At 40.3% G+C, this 22,209-nt stretch overlaps 1 protein-coding gene across 1 annotated transcript in view; it reads right to left on the bottom strand.

The window, feature by feature from the left end:
* LOC310953376 (inactive phospholipase D5-like) overlaps positions 1 to 18,959 on the bottom strand; it is a gene marked incomplete at its 3' end in the record, with an annotated part of 38,639 nt that extends 19,680 nt beyond the window's left edge. The window contains exon 1 of the mRNA XM_083922400.1: positions 18,855 to 18,959. Coding sequence (XP_083778526.1) covers positions 18,855 to 18,860 — 6 coding nt within the window. The 5' untranslated portion in view covers positions 18,861 to 18,959. The remainder of the gene's footprint in view (positions 1 to 18,854) is intronic.
* Positions 18,960 to 22,209: the final 3,250 nt, after the last annotated feature.

The raw sequence follows: 22,209 nt of genomic DNA, 5'->3' as shown, positions 1-22,209 counted from the left end.
TTCTCCAATAAACTGCTCTCTCTCTCTCTCTCTCTCTCTCTCTCTCTCTCTCTCTCTCTCTCTCTCTCTCTCTCTCTCTCTCTCTCTCTCTCTCTCTCTCTCTCTCTCTCTCTCTCTCTCTCTCTCTCTCTCTCTCTCTCTCTCTCTCTCTCTCTCTCTCTCCAGCTCTGTGTAATGAGTTGAGCCAGATTTCATGAAGGTATGCTCGTCATCATTATACATTATACTGCCGGTGCGGCGTCTATGTCCGGTCTCTTCTGCCTATTTTCTGTCTCTGTTTCTCCTCCCTCAGTTTTCATTGTATTCACTTTATCCTTAACACTTCCAGTACACACACACACAGCGATTACAGTGATAATATTCCTGTTCAGTTTATTAAGCCGTCTGTCAGTGGAGGCTATGGAGGAGTGTATTTATTCATGTCCTGCTTAAAGATAAAAAAGTGATGGCTTATCTACTTTGTGTTGAAATGTTAGATGAAAAGATGGATACCATTCTCCTATCTGTAAGCTAAGTACTAATTTCACTTTTTCAACCTCTGTTGTGTGTATTCCATTTCCACTTCTCCAGGTCCTTTCAGCGTTATTCTTTATCTGTCCACCAATAAGAGGTCCTCCGACATATTTGCCCTGCAATCAACCTTATTCCCCTCATTCCCCTCACCTGAGCTTCCCACCATCATCCCACCTGCATCTCCTTTCCTCATCGTCATGTCGTTTTAACAGCATCTTTCCCCAGTCAGTGCCAGTGTATCACAGTTGCCATGTGCCTCGTGCCTTTGTGTTCTAGCGTCTGTAATCGGCCTATTATCAGTTACCTGAAAACCTGAATCTGAAACTTGTATGCAACTTGTATTGTACTTGCATGGAGACAGGAAACAACTAGCCTATCTCTGTCCAAAGGTAACAACATACTTCCGAAACTCACCAATTCACAAAGTGTATTTTTCCCCATTTTTCCAAAATGTCGAACTATTCTTTTCATGACACATCACTACACAGATGTTGGGGGTTAAGTCAGGAGCGTATCCATCTCCCCAGGGTCCTATGTGCCCCAGTTCAATACCCTTAATATGGCTCATTAAGAAGAGCTTACAAATGGTTTTATGTTCTCAGCAATGCTTCTTTTGCTATAGGTCAAATGTTTCTCTGGGTAATTATGTTGAAATTCCCCAGTGACATCTTATAGCCTACTGATGTAACTTATGCCCTTACATTTGCAGGCAGATAGATTTCCTGACTTTATATATTGATATCTCCACAGGGACTGAATTCATTTTTACAATTCAAACTGTATTTAAAACGTCCATCTCCCTTCATTTTCATGCATTTTGTGTGAAGATGGCCCTTACCAATCTCCTACAGTGAGGACCCTGGAAACATAGGAATGACCCTGTTTAGTCATGTTTAGTCATTCTGGTTTCACCATCACCCCCATCTAAACAACAACTTCCTTCTTAGCTCTTGACCGAGCCAAAACTTTCTTTCTGTCTTCCTGTGCTACAGTTTGGTCATCGCATGAATAGATGCTGTCCTGACACAGAGCTGGATAATTTGATGTTTGAGTCTAAAGTGACGGCATAAATGTAGACTAGGATGAACTGATGGAGACTCATCTTCATAAGCTGTCATAAGTCATTTTTTGCTGTCTGTGATCAAGGTGACACTGGAATTTCACTTCAGGAAGTGAGGAGATGATTGTCCCCGGAAAATTCATCAAAATTAAATGAAGGCTGTTGAAGGGATGTTGAAAGCTATTACCTCTGCCACTTAGTAAGCATTCAGTACAGAAATTATCAAGATGTTTACAGGTATAGAAGATATAGAGGTTCAAAATAAAAGACGAAGCAACTGAGAGGACAAGACATGTTGGTCACGTTAAGTTTGAAAGGCTTGTAGTGCACACAAGTGATGGACACATAAAGTAACGCAGACTGACAGGGGCGGGGCAGCTCGAAAGGGCTTTGTTACTGAAATGACATGACACATTGGTGAAAAATAGAAAATTAGTATATGAATTCCTGTGTTTTTTCTTACATGCAAAGAAGCCTATGAGTGCGCACATAGACGCCTGAGCAATGAAGCAAGTGGAGCAAATGCGTCCCGATTATTTAGTTCGGGGGAGCAAAGTTATAGTTTAGCTCTTCTTACGTCTGTGCAGATCAATCTTGCAGCACTACAGCCTTCAAGACGACATTCAAGAGCGATGTGAGAGCTGATGTAAGTTGAGTGAACAGCAAATGGACAGGTCTGCTGACTATTGTCATAAATATGTTTTGGACAGGTAAGATTACTGGGACTGTGAAATTGACAAAATCACTATTTTCGTAGTTCATATTCCTGGGTTTTGCTGTACTTCGGTCTTTAAACTAAACTGCACTTGGTCATGAATACCTTTGGACTATTTAAAAGTTAGCAGGTATCAACATCCATCATCACTAAATGGCTTCAGCGAACAAAGATCAAGATGGTCCTCTGCTGTCGCCTGCCCTCCATCTAGCTCCACATGATAAGATAATGAAATGGTTCTCACCATTTTTGTCTAATAAGTGACAGTGTGCTGCTCCATTCGTGCTGACACAGCTTGTCACCTTATGGAAAGTGACATGGAGTGCACCTCTCCAGAGAGACAGCGTGCTCTTAGTTCAGTGCACTGACTGTCTGCTCGGGTCTCCTGGGTGAACACAGGTCTCTAAGTGCTCTGCCTGCAGGATGAGCAGTCAAACACATCTGCACTTACTCAAGCACAATCACAGCAGCTTTTTAAGGATGTGACTTCACGATAATAAGTGCTATAATAATGAAGATTCTCTGCTGTCCAGGTCATGGGGTTTCTAATACTCTAAGATAAACGCAACTGGCTTCACAGAGTTTTGGTCTCTTGGATAAGTAAGAACTACAAAACAAATCACATTGACTTTAAATTACAGAGTGCTGGAGCTGGTTGGCGGAGGGTTCTTTTTCCATCTCTGGTTAATTTGAAAAAGCGATGATCATCTCAGCTTGACGCCGCTGGTCAAATAAAAGAAAGAAATGGATGACCCGATTCTTGGCACTTGGTCTGTAATGGCTGGAAGCCCAGACCTACATGTCTTTGAAGATTTTCCACTATCGTTCTGTTTGACAGCTCTGTCGAGTCTTGTGGGTTTATGGGTTTGCTCACTTTTGTGTTGACTGTAGAACAGGAACTGTTACTAGTAACCTTTTGCAGACATTATGAATTCAGTCATAAATATATAACTTTCTTGTATATATAACAGTGACCCCAGTGTAATTCCATGAAAGGTTATCTCATGTTGACAAGAAAAGTGACAGCTATTGTACTTCCATACAAACTCTTCTAAACTGAACTGCCTTTTGTGTTTTACTTCATTCATTCAGGCTGGCATTGCGTTATTGGGCAGACTGTTTTGGGAGGTGGGGTTATTTTGTCTTCTTTTGACTGAAAAGTGACATATCCATCCCAGGAACATCATTTTAAATAGTTTTATCTTTTGGGCAAATATGCTAATTCGTTTTTCCTCTGAAAGTCAGACGTGAAGATCAATACTACTCTCATGTCTGTACACTTAATATGAAGCCAGAGCCAGGACACAATTAGCTTAAAGGTTGAATATGGAGAATGAGCAGAACACCGCCATTTAGTGTCTCAAGATCGTAGTCGCAACAACAAAAAAATAATTCCAACAGTCAGGTTGCCAGGTTCGTTGCCAAGTGTGCCAAGCGATCAGCCTGCGCCATGTCAAGTGATGAATCATACAGGGTAATGACTCTCTTCGCTCTCAACTCAAATGATTCCTTGTTTCTGTAGCCTAACAACGGACAACTCTAGCAACCCGCAATGCCGGCTGCTATTGGCTGGTACAATGTAAACAGAACGTGACAGAAAGTCATTGTCAAACCCGTCAAAAAATTTTAAAATATTAATTCTGACAAAAACTATTTTTTATGGAAAAGCAATAATTTCACTCTGTACCCCTCAAAATGCACCATGTGTGTATTATTTTGTAAAATATATAGCTTTTAATAAGGATTCTACATATTCAACCTTTAACTTAGCTCAAAGAAAGAAAGTAGGGGGAATCTCCCGGTGACAACAAGACGCCACAAAGTTAGTGATGGGCAAAAACTAACAAACTTTTTGAACAATTCACTCAGGTCAGCCTGCCGAATGTACCGAATGATCATGCATCACACTTTACTTTCTCTCCACTCTCCCACTCACTGACCAAAGTTTTTTCTGTGATATGTCAAAACACGTTTAACACTGTATCCTGGTTTTTGTCAAGCACCCAAAGGTCTAGATTGTCCTTTGCTTACAAGGCAGAAAAATGGATGATGAGGCTTCTTTCATGGACCTTTTCTTTGGGAGATTTTCTATGCATGCTTTGACGGTCAAAAGCTGATGGTGCCATTATTCTTTCTCCATTGAGTCCTTTAGGACAAAAATAAACTTACACCATTATTTGACTTCACTCCACTTTATCTCTCTGACTGTCTGTCTCGACACAGCCACATGTAACGACAATCTTTTTGTAACAGAAATAGTTCCTGGCTTAATGCCAACTTCTGTCATTTTCACTATCAGTCTAAATACACACAACATCATTGGAGCGAATCAATAGAGCAGGAACACCATCCATCTTTAAGACAGTTACACACATAGGAAGGAGGGTACAATCTGTAATACTGACGGGAAAGAGCCAAAACGTAAGACATCGACTTTAATCCAAACAAAAGAGTATTTAACAAAATCTTCTTCCCTGAAAGATAACACACTGTCTCTCATTGTGGAGAGTGTCAGATACTATTTGTGTGAATACAGGCAATGTATTCTTGTGAGTGGCACGATTGTATGGGTTGAAATATGTTTGTAAGATGACAAAAACATTTCTACCCATTCTTAGACAAAATGTCCCCATGCATTTTCCCTTTCGCTCTGCAAATGTTCTTGCCAAGGTGGCTTATAATGGTGCTAATGATCCCATTAAAGAATGGTTATGAATCTGTGTGAATGCAATCACATCTCAGCAGTACCTCCTTTCCTTTTATCACTCTCCTCTATAATGTTGTGCAATCAGCTGCTGCCCCCAGGTAGCCTCGCCTCAGATGAACTCCTGGAGATCTGTGCACTGTGTATTCTATATCAGTGAAAATGTGGGTGTTTTCACATGGTCCTTGAGAGTTGAATGTTTAAGGAAAGAGAAAACTAATATTAATAAATTAAATTGGTTATGGCAATAACTAATTATTAACCTGTGTTATTTGATTTTATAGTCACTTCAGTCAAGTCTAATAGTCACTCTCCTTGCATCTCAGTTTTGGTCTCCATAAACTCCTGAGGGACATTGGCTCTTGAGATGATGCGAGAAAGATGCGAAAGATGCTGTGAGAGGGAACCAGAACAGTTCATCTGGGTACAGACAGCTAACAATGAGCTGAAACAGCTGCCGTGGCTGGGAAATGTAGAGTTGGCAGATAAATCTCTGATATTACCACTATGAACTACTCCTTTTCGTGACAGATCATATCAGTCATATCAGCATTACCAACCCAGTAACAAGATTAAAATATTGGCATTGATACGTTCAGTAAACCACAGATTTCAGAATCTCACCATTTCTGAACCGCTGCAAAAATAGCCTCACTCCCTACTCGTCACATACCGACAATTTGTTAGAACCCCCAGTCCTGTGTACATGACTGATTTAATGAGACACAAATTCGACCAAAATGAGAATAAACAGTGTATTCCTACAGCTTTAACTACTGGCGCTGCCATGTTGGATTTTGAGGTTGCGGCTCCAAGGGACGATGAACTCGGAAAATCCAACTTCTGTTATACTACGACACATGACGTCTGGAGAACATGAGTATGTAATGTAATGTAATGTATGAGCATGTTAGTTGTGCCAATGTAAAAAATAAAAGTTCTACTAACTGGGCTGGCTTATCGGTAATAAGTAAGCCTGAAAGTGGTCAAATAGGGCATTTTATTGAAAGCATCTGTGGAAAAGGTTCTAATCAGACATTCAGTCATTTTAGCACAGTTAACATGCTGCAGTGTAACTTCTTATTTATAGCCCTGTGAATGTTCTCATTTGTCCAGGTCATCGTTATCCCCAAAGCAATTTCAGTCAAAAGCAACTGGACTTGGTTATTTGTCTAGGAAGACGTTTCATCAGTTCATGCATCTGACCAGGCTTGTTTATATAGTCTTGTATTCATATACACTGATTCATGTGCTGCAGGTACACACACAAAACAACAAAAGGAATATGCTCACAAAGCTTCAAACACACTCACACTCTCATCCCATTTCTTGGGGTTGACACTGATATATTTCATGCTGTATCCATTTGTTTTGTAAACCTTCATTTAATTAATGTGACAAATTACTTCTGGTATGAACCATGTTTTGTCCCCAATGTTCTTGTTCCAGTGAGACTTATAAATATAGTTGTTCTAAATTGAATTGCTTCTATGTCAGTGAAAGATTCCTCTGTAGAAACTGAAGGCAGGGCCATCTATCACTTCTCAAGGCAGTCTGGAGACGAGCAAGTTGGAGCTCGACAGTCCCTGCAGCTCCGATCTCTCCTGGATTTACTCTGACAGTCATTCACCGTCACACCTGCACTCTATAAAAAAAACAATCAATTCTAGCTCAACTGGGTTCTGGTCTCAATCTGTTCATTCTATCTCTCTATCTGCACCCTTCCTCCCTGGATCTTTCCCCTGATAGCCACTGACCCTTGCACACTGGATTGTTCAGAGGTCTGCTGAAATGATCCACCAATCCAGCTTAATCCACCATGTCATGTTTTCACAAGGGAGGCTGCGATACAGGAGCTGTGTAGCTTATGTGTGTGTAATTTGTGCAGGAAAACTCTCTGTAGCAATGCCATCCGTAATATATCATTTCAATTTCAGACAGTTGTCTAAAGGCCCAACGACACTGTGACTGATGCACCTTTCCACCCAGAGAACACAAAAACTGATTGTTTTCTGTGATCTAGTGAGAATGCACCTGCTGCCTCTGATTGGATGTGGATGCGTGTGTGACCCAGCCAACCGGGACTGATTATTGATTGCACGATGAGTGATTTAGAAACTCTGTGGTGGCCTATTTATAACTTACATTTATCTTCATGCTTGTCAAATAATACATATACTGTACTTTTAAGTGACACTCACAATATGAATCTAATTACTGACATTCAAACATCCAAGACAGCCAACCCCCTGCAGTATGTATCACATTTTGAAGCCCAATTAGTTGAAGCAATGCAGCTTGTGGCTCCCTCATCGTAACTTTTTGCTGACCTTTTCAATAACTGACTTACAGAGAAAGGTCAGTGTCAATCTCCGAAGACAAACGCCAGAGTTGACCTGTACAGGCTGACATATATCCCCAAGTGGGACAGGAAGACAAAAGCCATAGCATCACTAAACAAATCACACTGATAACTGTTATATGTGTGGGTAAGCTACTATGTGTATAAATACATTTGTGTGGATGTATCTCCTGTTTCTCATGTTAGGGCGTATGATGTATTTATGTATTTATGTAAGGCTTAGTAGACATGTGGCAACACATTTCCTTGGAAAAGGAACAACAAAGAATCAATTTAGTGTTAATTGACAAATATTATACCTGCCAAACATTTAGCTAGTGTTAGCATTTAGCTCAAAGTACCACTGTGCTTTAATGTAGCCTCACATAGCTGCTAGCATGGCTGTAGACTCTTATTGTTTGTCTGGTCTGATTGCAAACCTGTTAATTTGATCTCTGAACTATGTAAACATCCTGTTACACAACTGTTTGAGTCTCAAGGGCCACTGCTGACGACAACCAAAACTATAACAAAGCCGACTGCTGCACTATTGTATATGCCATACTTAATACTTTCTGTGCCCCCCGTCTCTTCATTTTGTAACTCCCACATGAAATCACTGCAGACTCTGCATATATCTCTCAAGATATCATGTTGTGTGTGGGTCATTAATAAAACCTCACTGCTTTCCCTTTACAGCAGTTACAACAGTATCTCAGCCACAATCAGAGACTCTGTCCACTTTCTGCACTCTCCCCTTGCAAAGCAGCTGTTCCTATTGATCCCAGCTGGGCTCTCGAAATCAATAAGTCAATTATAGTTCCATTAAAATGACACGAGAACCCTGCTGACCATGATGAGACCTGAGCCCACCGTTAACTCACCCAATCAACCCTCTGTCGCTACATCGAGTCAGCCCTGTCTAAGCCTTCGACTTGTTCCAGTCTTTAAGCTGGGAGAGTGGGAGCACTTGGTTGCATAAGACATACACACACACACACACACACACACACACACACACACACACACACACACACACAAACAGGGAAACACAGCACTGCATGCACTGTCTAAAATAAAGACAGCTTTATAGATACAGATATAAATACAGCACCGAGTGGTTTGAAAACTGTGGAGAGCCTTATTTTTCCTTTTTTTCTGTGTCAGCAATAAAAATGAAGAAAATGTGTCAGGAGTTTATCGCCTTTGCTTCCTTTGTCCCTTTAAGAGTCTGGGCTGTTCACTGGAGAGCTTAAAACCAAAAAGCTTCTGTTTTTTTAAGAGATGGAAAATCATCATTATTTGCATATTCGTTTTTGATTATGACATTACTGAACTGACTTGCACACATTGCAGACTTATTTTCTGTCTGCTGTGCGGTGCTGAGTGGGTTTGTAGAGCTTAAAACAACTGAAAACAGCTGCCTGCCGCAACGGAAAACACTAAAAGAGCGATGAGAAAGAACCTGAACGGTAAAGTTGTGGGCCGGACAGCTGAACAATGAGCTGAAACGCAGTTTAAAGCTCAATAAAACAGAGGGGAGCTGCAGACTTGGGTGATAATTCTCTGCAGGTTCATCGCATGATTGACCCCTATCTACAATGTCACATTTTGTAAATATAAATTATATCTGCTTTCGTAATGAGCAACTGTTTTTGTAGTTGTCTAAATCAGTAGACTTGAAATACTGAATATTATGTATGACTTTTTTTTCCTGAAGATGCTGATTAGCAAAATTCTTTCTCATTTGAACTTGGACAGGGATCCTGTGTCCTAAGGATATTCAAATACATGGTTGAGCAGTTAAATATATATGTTTGATCAATTATTGGAGGTGCAATTGATGTTTTTGATTTGCCCCCTATTGGATTGACCGTTGCACCCTGTGACTGGAGAACGATGTATTCCGTTTACAGAAGACTATGATTGAAATGTTGCTTTCTCAAAGTACGCAGTGCTGACAGTGTGCCGGAGCTACTGCTTTCCTTTGCAAGCCTTTATTCTTCTGTGCACCTGGTTACCAGTAGTGCATTAAACAATACTCCAGTCCAGCCTGAATGTTATTAAGACATATTGCCAAATCTCCACAAAACCTCCATTATGAACAAAGTACAAAGTTTCAATTGGTTGTATTGTGTTTTATCTGATTCCACAGTTTTCTGCAGAGTTGACCGTGCTGCTCACCCTATTCATACAAAAAACACATTTATTTATAATAACAAACCCTTTATGTATATGAAAAATATTTAATCTGGTTTTATCTCTCCAATTTTGCCATTGAATTATCTTCTTTTAACAGTATCTTAATGTTTCGGTTTGATGATTCCACTCACACTTGCTTCTAGAGCGGTTTGTAACTATGTAAATAAAAGGGTTTGATATAGATTTAGTTAAAAATTATTGTTGTGATTACCATGATTACTACTATTCTGCAGACACACAACCATTTGACCCAACATTTCATGCATGCTCTTTTAAAATTGATATACTTTCTAAAATGATCCAAGCTACTCCAAGCTATCAATGAAATAATCATGATATCACTCTTACAATATGCTCCTGCTGGTGTAGCGATACATGAGATACGTGCTTTTTGTTGACTACAGTACTCTAGCTACCACAGCGTTCTCATCTTACTAAAAAAGTAGATGCTTTTGCAGACCCCTGCATTTTTCGCCTCACTTCTGATGGCATTTCCTGCCACTGCTCTCCTCTGCATATCCATAATAGCGTGTGTATCCTATTACTGTTGGTCACGTCACGATCACTACACTTCACTGCCTGGTGCATGTGCTGTGTATGTGGTCTCTGCGTGTTTGTGGAGGAATCAGCAGGATGTTCAATTACACTGGCTCAGATGGTGTGTATATAGAGAGAGGATGGTTAACTGAGTACCCCCCCCCCCCCCCCCCCACACACACACACACACACACTTTTACACATATCCAGTCAAGCATATACATCCTTTGTGAGCCAAAAGGGTTTCATTAAAGCTTTGCCAGTAAAGCTGCTTGGACTTGATCCTTTGACAAGCCACAGGCCTAAAATTACCGTGATGGCAGGGAACAAAGAACCAGAGAGTGAGAGAGGGTGAGAGAGGGAGACTGTTATGAATCGATTCACAATCAGGGCTCAGTTCACCGTCTCCTCTTGTTTAATTTGACGGGACTTTTCATGCCTGAGTAAAGACATTATCAGCAACTTTAAAGACAGGATGAGCCAAACTGTTTAGATTGCAAAAGCTGATGGGAAATATGTCTGCGGGGTAACAAAATATTCCTGTTAAATAGGTACATTCACAAATGCACATGGAAAGAAGCATACCCAACTCAACTCACAAGTTGTTTGAACTGCTTAAAACAAAAAAACATTTTTTCCAGTGTCTGAGTCAGTGATCACGCTCACAAAGAGAAGTGTTCTCTAGAAGGGGCTTCGGCACAATATCTGCAGTGCAGCTAAAATAAAGCTGAGCAACAACTCTTTAACATGACCTTTTTTCCAAAGCTTGAAGTCCCCAAAATTTTTCACAGTGCAGAATTTTGTGAAATGCTTACATGCTTTTTTTTGTCAGTGCATCTGCACTTAGGGTGCTTGTGTGTTTGTGTGTTTGTGTGTGTACGCGATTACAATATATGGGAGTGGGAGTCTTTCTTATATAAATTCTACCCCTGCAGCAGCTCTTTGACAATATGTGTGTGTGTGTGTGTGTGTGTGTGTGTGTGTGTGTGTTCGTGTGTGTGTGTCAGTTGGCCAGTCCATCACTTCAGTCCACACTGGAATATCTCTGCAACGGTTGCTTTGATTGCCATAAAAATCTGAGGATGAATTGGTGATCCCCTGACTTTTCCTCTTGCATCACCGTAAGGCTGACATTTTGGGGCTTTAGTGAAATATCTCCACAACTTTTAGGTGGATTGCCATGCAATTTGGTACAGATACGGTGCCCAGAGAATGCATTTACAATACTTTGGTGATCCCCATGGACCGTGTAAATATGGACGTAGTCTCTGTGCAGCTTCTGAAGAGCCATTATATAAAAATTCACCTCCTTTACGGTGGTTGGGGACATTAGCTATAGTGACCAAAAATGTTGTTGTCATGTTTATTTTTGCTGTAAAGTTTAGCATTTTAACATGAGGTCCATGGGGATTGCCTTGCTTTTGGAGCCAGTCTCAAGTGGCCTTTTTGGGGAACTGCGGCTTTTGGCACCTCAGTGGGTTTTTTTAGCCAAGAAATGATCCCCTGATTATTATTCTAGACCCACAATCATTTGTAGTTTTTGAGTGAAATATCTCAACAGCTTTTGCATTGATTGACATGAAATGTAATACATCCATTCATGTTCCCCTTAGGATGAATTGAAACAATGTTTCTGATCCTTTAACCTCTATGGAGTACAGCTTCACTGAGCCACTAACATGGCTGTTTTCAGTCGTGTTAATCTGTTAGCGTGAACCAAACAGGGGCATTTGGCACTTTATTGATGTGATGACCCCTGCTGTGGCATCTTGTGTTAGCTGCGATTCACCTGTGATTCAGTGCTCTCTCCATGCAGGTGATGGTGGGGATGGACTTAAGCCTGGATTCAGCTGGCAGCCCTCTCTTGTTGCTGCTGCTGTATGTCTCTGTCCCTTCTCCCTACAGACACCCATAACAGCAAGCAACTGTTTAGCGTGCTGTCTTCTTTCTTTCAAAGTTCTTTGCTTTGCTTTTATGCACCTTTTAAACAGTCCCATCCCCATCTTCTATTTATGCACATCACCCACATCACTGACTCCACAGCCCACACTACTAGTTAGCTGTTTGATTTGGCTTAAATTGGTTTATCTTGATTGAATAAATATATATTAAAATTTGATCATAACATGTCTTACTTGTGTTGTGGTCAATAAAGCCAGGTCATTACACTGTACAGTCTGTACTATTAGACATCATGCAGCTGCTTTTGCATGACACTAAGTTTTACCTTGAGCAGAGTACATGAATGGAATTTTTGTGTGTGCGCCGTCTGTCAGCCTTCTGTGTCTTCTTCCCCTCATTCAGGCCCAGTAAAGAGCTGACACTTGGAAGTTAACACACTACAGGCAGAGAACTTTAAAATCACTGAGTCTAGACTTTTCTACACTGATGATAACACTGCCATAAAAAATGCACCTCCTGCACATCATCTGCAGTTCTTCCGGGCCTCAACCAGATGTGGCCATTAAAAAATTATGATTTCATTTTTTAATAGTGTGTAAACATTTCTCTGCCCCAGGGAGGGAAAGATGCGTTTTTTCTTCTGCACAGGGAAAAGGCTGTGGTGGAACAACAGTATATAAATACTTTTGTCTTACACATATTGTATTGTCTTTTAATAATATGCAAAACAAAATTATAATGAAATAGGCCTACTGTATATTTTTTTCCATTGCGTACTTACCTAACCTATTTTAATATGGCTACATCCTGTGTAGTTCTGCCAGCACCAAGCGCTTGATATTGTGAATGACACGTCCCTGGCATGACATGAATGCAATGGAGTCTTTGTAATGTTATTCATTCCACTTGTGCTGTTTTTGATATTACAGATCAAAAAATCTGCTATGTAAAAAGTCTAAAATGTTCCATCTGCAAAGCCACTGTTCACATTAATCAACTTTTTCACAATAACATCACATCTTTTTCTAACAAATTGATCATCTCTCTGCGTGTTTTATCTCCCCTAGTCAATTAAAGTGAAATTAATGTAGCTGTTAATTGCTACAGTGACAGCAGCTTAATGAGAATTGATGCAAATCGAAGCTGTCACAGACATGAAATGAGATGAGCTCTCACACTTCAGTTGTGCAAAACACTGAACCATCGAAGACATGAATGCGACTGAAGAGGCGGTACTTAAAGCACACTGAATATCAAGGACAAACATGCACATCCCAGACTGTGTAGCTGTGAAAAATGTATACCGCTGGTTTGCAACAATGCCATCTGTCACACACACACACACACACACACACACACACACAACAGCTATAAAACTGTAAAATTATACTGATGCACTGAAACTATAGTGCAATTTAATCTAGTCTCAAAACGATCAAGTTAATGCATATCAATAAAAACATTTATGAAATGTGTACAATACATTGGGCTCTGCAAGAAGTGATCTATCAAGTCATTTAATCAAAGAAAGCATGAAGATTGAAGTCAACATCCTCTCCTCTCCTCCTACGTATCTGATGTTATAAAGGTCCATCCATAATGAATGCTTTGATAAATCAGAAGATCTTGTAATGATCTGAGACTGTTATTTGTTTTGCTTGGTAAAACCCTTGTTAGCACAGGCTGATGGATAATGTGTCGACCCACAGCGAGACTCTGTGGTTTCAGTGGGTGTTTGTGCGTCAAATCAGTGAGGAGGGCAGCTGCTTGCTCCTGGACTGCTTCATGGCGACTGGTAGCTTTGGGCATCCAACTTCAAAACAGGTATTTTAGATATAACCACCGCTAAGGTGCCCTTCAACAGAGTCCTTCACCCCAACTGCTCCAGTGGAGCTGCTCAGTGGCCAACAGATCACACTGTGGTTGTACTGGACATCTTCCAGGTGTGAACGTGATGAAGATTTTCCAGAAAAAACACAATATTGCTCTCAGTTACATGTCCCTGGATAAATAAAGGTAAAAAAAAAATCTGAGTCTTTCATTGTCTCTGATGACAAGAGTGACATGAGTGATGCATGAGTGATGCTTTGATCCACATTCACTCAGCTAACGCCGGCTAGTGCAAAGAGGAGGCTCCTGTAGGTTTACCAAATACTACATTACCCATGGGTCCAAGCTGTTGAGTGGAACTTATGTTAATTTGGTCTGCTTTCAGACAAGACAAGATAAGAGCGCAACTGAAATGTCTGAACAATGGTTTGATGTTTTTATATCACAGCTAAAAGTAGTGATGGGTGTACAATGACTTTAACAATAGGGGCTCAGTTTGTGTGAGGGCTTTTTTAAAAAAATATTCACAATCTTAGTGGTTATAGTTGCCTAAATCTCGCCACACTGTATCATAACTATATGGTAGTTTCAGGACTTATAGACCTTTTTTCATGGCAGACATTTTGACATGTTATTGCAGGAAAATTATAACATTAATATGACTGTATACTATTTAGTGTTATCATGTCTAGGACCCTGGTATTAAGTCACTGCAATATGTCTACCTTGTAGATGGTCAATTCAAATTGTTGCAAAGGATCATCTCAAAACACACAGTACACACAGATACTTGGAACAACAATATGTATCTGATATGTTTTTCCACAAAATAAATATAATTTCCACATTAAAATCTGATTCTTTTACCTACATTGATGAATATGCACGTTTTTCATTTCTAAAGTTTTCCTGCTCTTCCAGACACAAAATATCTGCTACTTCACCGCAAGCCTGTGGTTCGTCGTATGTGCACTGGATGCTTGAGGTTTCTACATCACACAGTATACTGTGTGTTTGACCGGGATTCCAAAACTTCCAAGCTAGTTTTGATGTCATAAATCATGCTTGAGGACCAGACGCGCCTTAAAATCTTATTTTCAATGAGCATAGAGAAACAGATTAAAGTTAAAACCGCTTTCTCGTGTCAAACTCTGCACATAGTGCATCACTCTGCACAGTGAAGCTCAAACATCCAACTGTAGGTACAAGAATGAAAACATTTTTAAATGGAGGGGGACATGCTTATCAGCTGGAATGTATCAGATTGAATTCACAAGAAATGCAGAGAATAAATTGAAAAAGCTCCTCCGGTAACACTGTGTGTGTACAGGTCTAGATCAGAGGTAGATTTGTCCAAGGATTTTATATTATTCCTTGTCAAAAGCTTACCTCCGACTGCAGAACAAGTCATCCATGCTTTTGGCATCACACTGCAGAAAGGTTACTGACAGAATATCAAACTTGAACAGCTCTCAGTGACAGCTAAGACAGCACAAACACCTGTTTATAGGCATTGACTGCATAGTGCATTTTTTCAACTTTTTGTCACAGCAGCAGAGACGATATCATAATGTGAAGCATTCCTTGAAAGTGAACCAATGCTGAGAAGCCAACCAGGTGTCTAACACACTCAGCATACAGGTAGCAGTCTGAGCGCTTCCCTTAAATGACAGGATCAGGAGGACATTATACTAATATCAGTCTAAAGGGCAGATTAAAAAATAATAATAATAATAACATTTTTGTTGGACGGAGACTGCGCACTATAGAGAGTGGATTTTTTTTCCGGCAGGTTGAAAAATACAGTTACACAGATTTATTAAGGGAAGTACTGATTGTGCTTCAAATCTCATATGGCATTTTGTATGTTAAGTATGTTATAATCTTACATTTACAGACATAGCAGATGTCTACATTAGGGCACTCTACACATCTGCCACGAGACATCCATCACGCCATGTACAGGTAAATGCAAACGCATTGGGAGAGACCGCTATGGTGGGTGATAGAACTGACATTCAATGCTATCTTCTCTACCTCCTGAACCACTTCACAACTTGTGAACTTGTGAACATCTCCTACCTATAGTTGTAGGGGATATAAATTCTGTCAGACTGCACTTTCAACCTGCCAGAAATTGTATCCCCCTCTATAATTTACAGTTTCTGTCCTAAACTCATCTGTTTTATTTTGTGTTTACTTCAGTTTGAGCCAAATATCCTTGGTGAAAATGGAAACTTCTCTACCTCTTGAGCCAATGCACTCCTTGGGACATGGAGAAATCACTACTTTCCTAACTATAGGGGGATTTCATGGGGTGTACTTCACAAGATATGTGGTGAAAATGTGGTGTTCCTTTTCTTGCCCTAGTAACTATAGACCGGAGGGGTATTGAACCAACAATCTTCTATAGTCAGAGCTAACATATCTAGCTCTTGAGCCTATGCACACATTGACAGATGGAAAAATCACTGGTTTCATAACAAATTCTGTCAGACTGCATTTTCAGCCTGCCAGAGATGGTATCCCCCCTTTATAATTTACAGTATCTTTCCAAACACAGGTGATTTGTTTTGTGTTCACTTTAGTTCAAGCCTAATATTCTTGGTGAAAATGGAAACATTTCTTCTTCCTGGCAAATGTTTTAGGGGGATACAAATCATGTCAGCCTGCATGTTCAATCTAATAAACTAAAAAATAAAATGCAATGACATTGATCTATTATTAAGTGTTTCATGATGTGTACTTCACACCATGAGCAATATTCTTGGTGAATATGGAGAAGTTTCCCCTTTCCTTGCAAAACGACTTTCTTACAGCTAACTTCTCTACCTCTTGAGCCAATGCACACGTCAGGACATTGAGAAATGACTAATTTGCTAGCTGAACTATCAGGGGGCACACAATGAATGAATGATGTCATTATTGCCTTTAATACAGTACAGTAATTAATAAGCACTCAGAGAGCACATACATCTACAAGCTGCACAATCCATCAAGTGTTTTAATGACAGAAAATGTATAGAGCAAATACATTTGCACACAAAGCTGCATCATAATAAGCCCAGCAAATGTTCAAGATAATAAGCTTTATTATCTTTTACATTATACCAGAATGTAAATGACCACACTGAGACATAGAGGCACAATATTCACCAGCTATAAAAAACCCTTGTTACTCTTGTGAGTTTTCTATCATTAGAGTGCAGTTGGGTCTGGCACTTATTGTTTCTCATTGGTAGGAGCAAAACAGACGACGCCAGAGAGGACGAGTAGAAGGACACCATGGTCTCTGTAGAGAACATGCGCTAAGTCGGACAGCTTTAACTCTGAGAGTCTAACCTTCAGTGTAAACAAGCAACTTCAAGAAGCAAGGTCTGGCCACGATGACCCGTCTTTGAAGAAATATCACGCACAGTGAATGCACTGACTCTGGATCTGTCCCATTGTTTCTAACAAGCATGCAGGGAGGCACCTATAACTGGCACTGGTTACCATGGATACTGTTTCAGGTGTTTTGGGCTCGGTCTGCTGGCGCTTTGCACCATGGTCTGATGGGCTTTTGGGTCTGTTTGTGTGTGTGTGTGTGTGTGTGTGTGTGTGCGCCTGTGTACCCAGCATATTGATGCTGGCTGTGAGCAGCATTCTCTCTCTCTCTCTCTCTCTCTCTCTCTCTTTTTTTTTTTCTGCCATGCCACCTTTTCTGTTTTCTTCTCTACCCTTCACCATGTCACAGAACCGGATTTTTATCTTGCTACCCCTCCCATTCTCTCTTTATCGCGCCTTTCTTGATCCCTCCATTCCCATAACCCCCATCCCCCTTCTCTCCCTTCCTCTGCACTGATAGACAGTCTAAGTGTAGTAGGTCAGACTTGACCAGCCCATTTTGGCCCAGCAGCACACTTGCTCTGTGCACCCAGGCTGAAAGACTGATGGGGACCAGGAAAGATAGAGACAGAGATGTATAGGAAGAATCAGACTAAGACAGAGGGAAAGAAAGAGTAATGGTAAAGGGAAAACCTCTTTGTAAAGATCTCTGGCTGATTTATAGATGTCTAAGCTTCTCTTATGGCACACGCTGGATAAAATGACAGTTAAACACAGTTACATTCACACTCCTCCTGCCCAGTTATTGTTAAGGGGTGACTGGGTGATTTTAATCTGGTTGTCCTGTGTGTTATGAGATTATAAATCCTGCATTCAGTGAGATGGATATTGTCAGAATATAGGCATGCTGTTTGGTAAGACAAGCCTTGATTACTTTGTATTACTTTTTAAACTTTCTAAACTAGAAGGTTGACATTAATATTGAGTCTCAAAGGAATCTGATTGTATTGGCTAATGGCACCATAAACACTTAATATAAGCAATCATTTCCCATAAGTATCCTTTAAATTTGTCTTTTCAAAGAACGGTGAACAAGATATACTTCTTCAGTCACAGCAAAACTATGTTAGCCGCTGAATTAAATATATCAAACCAGACTTAATCAATATCAGCACATTCTTCTAGATTTAGTATGCACCGTACTGTATGCATGCATGCATTAATTTACATACTGTACAGGGGATACACACATAGAAATAGTTTTAAGCAACTTCAACTATAGCAACTATAACAGCAGAAATAAGGCACAATATGCAAGAATGTCGCCAACACAACTGTCCTTGAATCCTACACAATATTCAAGACTCTGCACATATACCACACAAACACACACACACACACAGTTGAGTGTGAAGCACTTGAAGCCGTCAGAACACCTGACACTTCCTGAGAGGAACATTATCACTCTCTCATCTACAGAACACGGGTTGAGAGCACAGTGTTATTCCTAGTTAAGATAGATAGATAGATGGATAGATGGATAGATAGATAGATAGATAGATAGATAGATAGATAGATAGATAGATAGATAGATAGATAGATAGATAGATAGATAGATAGATAGATAGATAGATGGATGAATTAATAGAGCAGTAACACTACACACACACACACACACACATACACACACACACAAAACAAATTCATAGTAAGCAGACCTCACCTTCATGATGCATCCTTCTGTCGCTCGTCCACTCTGAAACACGTGCTTTTTTGGAGTGTGTGATGAGAGAAACAGCAAGAGTGTGTGTGAGCTGTAAAATCTGTCTCTTCCCTCTTCCCCTGGAGTCACAGGGGCGGGGAGTCGGTCCTTCTCTCCGCAGCAAATATGTATGTGTTGTAAATGCACGTGTATGTGTGTGAGATGTGTCGGAAAGGGAAAGTGCTGCTCCTCCTGCCTGTTAGATGAATGAAAACAACTCTAACACAGGAAGACACACCTAAATCCTAACATGATGCCACCTGCCTCTATCCATCTACTGTATCTATCTATCTATCTATCTATCTATCTATCTATCTATCTATCTATCTATCTATCTATCTATCTATCTATCTATCTATCTATCTATCTATCTATCTATCTATCTATCTATCTATCTATCTATCTATCTATCTATCTATCTATCTATCTATCTATCTATCTATCTATCTATCTATCTCACACTTTTTCTATCAACTGTTTTTCTATCCTCTCTCTTCTCTGTTTCCTGTCTTCCCTCCTCTCTCTCTCACTTTCCTCCTCTCATCTCACCGTATCGTGTGTGCATCCCCCTCCTTCTAACTCTCCCTCCCTCTCTCTAATAGAAAGCTCACATTTCTCTGCTATCCCATATAGACACAGAAATAGGGAGGGAAGAGATGAAAAATAGATGGTCCAGCTCCCTTCTTCTTTACACTGTCCACCTATTCGCCTGTCCTCTCACCCTGTGCATGATAGTGAGCTGTCTCCATGTGAATGATTAATTCTGAAATACAATAAACATAAAGGGACATGTCTTGTTGATGCCAAAGCACAGGTAAAAAGCAGTGGACCACAACTTTAAGAAAGTGTTATCCCCCTACATCTACACAATAACATTTTTCTTTCACTCTCCTGCTCTCAGTTGGTGATGCAGTCAGCAAGTTTGCAATAACTCAGAGCCCACACACAAACACACACTGATGCATCCTATTCCCTGTTCCTCTAGAAAGAGATGCTTTATTGAATTCAACAGTGATACTCAATGGGAGTAAGTTTAGTAACATCGCCAGCAATGGCAGCACATTGAAATGCACCGCAATCTTCTGCTCACATGCAGAGTTCTGTATCTGGATAGTAAATCTTTTAAAGTCAGTCCGCCCTGCAGCTGTGTACTGACACAGGACCACCAAAGGAGGGTGCTGTTGGACCAGCCAGAGCTCATTATGCAGTTGGTATGAAGGAACTATAAGAGGAGAAATTTACCTTTTTATGCTCTACTGAATTTTTGTCAATCAGTTGTCCATTAATGTCAACTCTGTATCATGAGATAGCCTGGGTAGGTAGAAGTATATGTTTTTAGTCAGTTAATCATCAGTATGGGAATCGTTAAACTCACTAGTGTAAATGCAAAATGGAGCAGGGAATTGCACAGAATAGAAGATCAAAAATGTTATTCCCTTCCATTGAGAGAGCTCTCATAAATACATTGTCTTTATGTCTTTTAGGGAGTACCCACCTGCAGCTTCTAGCGCACTGGCAATATCAGCCCATAAACAAACATTATCACTGTAACTTACACTTTCAGCTTTCACAGACCACTTGCGTCAAGGATGATCTTAAGCTCAAGTTTAAGATTGTTATACTTGCCCGTTAGTGAAACTGTATTATGGGATATTCTTGTTTATTTCAACAGTATAGGCGACAGGAAGATAGTGACTGAAAAAATGTACTTAAGAGTATGCTAACTCTTATTCTAACTTCATGTAAATCATCCTAAAGCCCAAAAAAAGTGAGTGTTACTAAGTATTAATGTCATCCATATTTGTCTAATGTATATTATATATGCCTAATCCTTTGTGGCCAATTCAGTTCTACCTGCTGTGAATATCTTTGAACTCTGAACTGTGAGTGTGTCTTTGTGCTCAGAAGAATTTTCATCACAGAGGGGATGATAATAGAGATACTACAAAATTAAATTAACTGAAGACACATAAATCATCTGTAGAAGTTGGAGCATTTTGACTGCAGAACTGTGACTTTATAGCTTACTCGCTCGTAACACAGGATGAGGGAGACTTTGCTTGGTCCTGTCTTATAATGAGAGTTTGGTGTGTGCGTGAGTGCGTGTGCGTGTGTGTGTGTGTGCGTGTGTGTGCGTGTGTGCGTGTGTGCGTGTGTGCGTGTGTGTGTGTGTGTGTGTGTGTGTTTTAAAACAACTGGCTCAGGTCATTTCACAGCCAGTTTTCAGGTATCAGTTCCAGCCTTTCTTTGGCATGTCCACAGGTAGGTGGTGGGGAGTCGTCAGATGCCGGGCTTCATGAAAGGTCAAGCTGATGCCTCCCTCTGGTCACTGTCAGCTAGCACTGTTAGAAGTCAGGCATTGTGCTAATGTGTTTTTTTACCCTTCAACTTCCCGCTGTACTCTTTTTGAATGTTTTTGTGCAATATTCCCCAAAGCTTTGACACTTTAACCAGTGAAGCTAAATAACTGCAACCGTCAGAGCCACAGTGACTATATCGTCCTGTCACTACAATATTAATATTTCCAGTGCTACAGCACTAACATGTCACACTCAGGACAGGGTACGGTCACTTTAACACCATCTTAATTACATTACAGTGGCTCTTTGTTTTCTGACTAACTACCTAGCCTCCTCTCTCTTTGAATGCTTAGAGTCCTGAACATATATTTTCATTTCATATTAAGAACATTAGTTTTGGACTCTCTAAAGACCATGGGCAAAACAAAATAGGGGCACTTCTACCACACTGTACACACTTTCGGCATTCACAGTGAAAAAGCCAGGGGGCAGTCCAAATAGCTAGAGACTAAAAAGCTAATTTTCATATTGAGGTATGTTGAATGTACTGGTATGCCATTTCGGGGAAATTCTATTGTAAGCATGATGTAAACTCAGTGTTACTGTATTATTATATTACAAATCAGTGTGTGTTTGTGTGTGCGTGTGTGTGTGTGTGCGTGTGCGTGTGCGTGTGCGTGTGTGTATAGCAGTTACGCAGTTTCTGTGGGATTTGCTGTCAGTAAGTGACAGCCTGGAAAAGAGTTGCACCAACAAACCACATCTGCTGTTGGATGTGATTTTGCCTCTTTGTACAAACAGAACATCTTCCTGCACCAGATGGCGATTTGTTACAGGAAATACACTGGTGACTCGAGAATGTTTCATGCTTCCTTTTGCTCTCTTTCTTACTGTATTTGTACATGAACCATATCAATGAACTGCAAATACTGTTGATCTTCTCATTTAACTCTGCTACAAAGTTATTAAGAGTATTTTCCCAGAAGATTTCTACTGTTTTACTATAGCCTAATCTA

The sequence above is a fragment of the Echiichthys vipera genome (genome assembly GCF_963691815.1).
Source record: "Echiichthys vipera genome assembly, chromosome: 11".
Taxonomy (NCBI): domain Eukaryota; kingdom Metazoa; phylum Chordata; class Actinopteri; order Perciformes; family Trachinidae; genus Echiichthys; species Echiichthys vipera.
This window is presented reverse-complemented; position numbering and strand designations above follow the sequence as displayed.